Below are 2,600 nucleotides of genomic sequence, written 5' to 3'. Positions count from 1 at the left end.
TCCCCATAGTTGTTTATTTTGTTATGGCCATTAACAAAACTCAATGACAATAATTATCAAATGTTGGATTATACTTGCGTAGGCCCGTCTTCATTCATTGTTAGTTATATGTTTTTTGTTTCTCGCGTCACAAGTGAAAAATGATTGAAGTTACTCATATATGATGTGGAAGCTGTGCAATCAATAACGGTGGGATAGCGGTTATCGGTAGCTGGCAAAATAGCGATACTAAATAGCGGTCCAAAATAGCGGTACCGCAAATAGCAGCGATATTGACCGATATTTGACCGCTATTTGACTGATATTTGGCAAATATCGGTGGGATAGCAGTGAAATAGCGTTTATAGCTAAAGTTTTAATTAAATCACTTCATTTATTGTTAAAATATAGATATATGGTGGGGTTTTTTTGGGACTGACAAACATTTGCTTCTAACATTTTCTAATTTACTATATGTTTTACTTAATGACCTTGTATCCATCCAATACAACACAAGGTTACAAAGGTGCTACGTAATATAAAAATACCGATATCCCACCGATATCCCACCGCGATAACCTATATATCAAATATCGGCCCTTGACCGATATTTGATTTTGAACCGCTATAACTGCATAGCGAGGAAGGTCATCCAACTAATAAAACAAAAGGTTATGTCTACAAAGAGATCCTTCAACGATTACGAATATGGATATTCAGGTGTTTCAATGTTTTTTGTTTTTCAGACATTTCAATATTACCAATAATGCTAAGTCTGATTTGTTACTTTATTTTTTTATAATGTTAATTTTTGTATATATTTATATGTACATTTTTATATGTTCCCCGCGTTTTACACGGGTCATAATCTAGTAATTTACTATACAACATTCCAAAATTAAGCACGTACATATAAAAATAGATCATATTCGATTCTTATTCACTATCTTTATTTTATTTGGTAAATACTATTTTCATTGTAATGTGTCAAATGATAAAAAAATATAAAATTTTGTGTAATTCATAAGCATGGTTAAGTTTTACTTTAATACTTTGAATTACATAATTTCCAATAGCTTTGTGTCATTTTTGTTGATTATCATAGGTAAATAAAATATATTTAGACCATCAGGTATACCGGCCACGAGCCGGTTCGTGGTTTACGTGGACCACGACCACCACCGTGCACACTACCCCGACCGATCGTGGTCGACCGTGGTCGTGGTAACTAGTGTTCCCGATGACGAATTGAAACGGCCAATCACATTCGATTTGCTTCTTTTCTTCTTTTTGACCGATGAACGGTCATTTTTTTTTCAAAAACTTATTACCTATATAAATAAAATCCTCACACTTCTATTTATTATACATTTCATCAAACTTCACTCTCATTCTAAACCAAAAAAAACATGGAAGATTTGGAAGTGTTAAAATTTTTTGTCTCGGATGATGACGGGGAATTCATCTCGACCTTTTTTAATGTTGTACAACACATTCACGATGAAGAAAGTTCGAATGTTGCTCATACAAGGGCGGTCGTCAATCGTGATCGTCAAGCCGCACACGACTTATTGGTACGTGATTACTTCGTCGATAACTGTCTTTACAATGAAGACGCATTCGAACGTCGTTTCCGTCTAAATAAGGCGATATTTTTACGTATTAGTAACGCTTTAGAAGCTCGTTATGATTTTTTCAAACAAAAACCCGACGCTAGAGGAAGAATGGGTTTTAGTAGTATACAAAAGTGTGCGGCTGCGCTTAGGTATTTGGGATACGGTATATCATTTGATGCATCTGACGAATACTTAAAAGTATCCGAGAGGACCACAATTGATTGTGTAGATTGGTTTTGCGCATGTGTATATGAGGTTTTTCATCAAGAATATTTGCATAAACCAACTCCACATGATATTGAGAGATTATATTCGGCTCATGAAGAGAGGCATGGATTTCCGGGTATGCTTGACAGTCTAGATTGTACGCCTGTGGCTTGGGAAAAATGTCCAAATGCATGGCGTGGTCAATTCACTCGAGGAGATATAGGTGAACCAAGTATAATCCTAGAAGCTGTTGCATCTCAGGATTTATGAATATGGCATTCTTTTTTTGGAGTCGCGGGGTCTAACAACGACATTAACGTTCTTGGCCAGTCTTCACTTTTTAACAATCTTTGGACCGGCAAAGCACCTGATATGACGTTCACGGTGAACAGACATTCTTACAAATACGGTTACTACCTTTGTGATGGGATATACCCGAATTATTCTACACTTATGAAGGCATATTCGGTTTCTCGAAGTGAAAAGACAAAATTGTTCACAAAGAGACAAGAATCAGCGAGGAAGGATATCGAGAGGGCATTTGGAGTCCTCAAGCAGACGTGGCATGTAGTGAAATACGCTACACGACTTTAGGATAAGGATAAAATTAAATGAATGGTCCTAGCATGTGTTATAATGCATAATATGATCATTAAAGATCAAGGTCGAGCGATTTGCACGTACGATCCAAACAACGTCGTCATCCCGCTTGAAGATTTTTTACATCCAACTTATCTATTTCCAAACACAACTCCAAAATCCTTCAAGCCGCATTAAATCCTTACCATAGCCAGTCTT

The 2,600-nt window shown here is 36.3% G+C and overlaps 1 protein-coding gene across 1 annotated transcript; it reads left to right on the top strand.

Moving 5' to 3' along the window:
- The first annotated feature begins 1,388 nt into the window (after positions 1-1,388).
- On the top strand, positions 1,389-2,072 carry LOC145120762 (uncharacterized). Its single transcript, XM_079056561.1, has one exon. It carries the CDS (start codon positions 1,389-1,391, stop codon positions 2,070-2,072), a length of 684 nt encoding a protein of 227 aa, XP_078912687.1.
- The last annotated feature ends 528 nt before the right edge of the window (positions 2,073-2,600 follow it).

Source organism: Lactuca virosa, chromosome 1, assembly GCF_052849685.1.
Source record: "Lactuca virosa cultivar CGN04683 chromosome 1, Lactuca_virosa_CGN04683_v6, whole genome shotgun sequence".
In the NCBI taxonomy this organism is placed as follows: domain Eukaryota; kingdom Viridiplantae; phylum Streptophyta; class Magnoliopsida; order Asterales; family Asteraceae; genus Lactuca; species Lactuca virosa.
The sequence above is the reverse complement of the archived record's forward strand: the minus strand, read 5'-3'. Positions and strand labels throughout refer to the sequence as shown.

What these genes read in the sequence shown, in the direction of transcription:
- LOC145120762 (XM_079056561.1), top strand. Translation starts at nt 1,389, where the DNA reads ATGGAAGATTTGGAAGTGTTAAAATTTTTTGTCTCGGATGATGACGGG.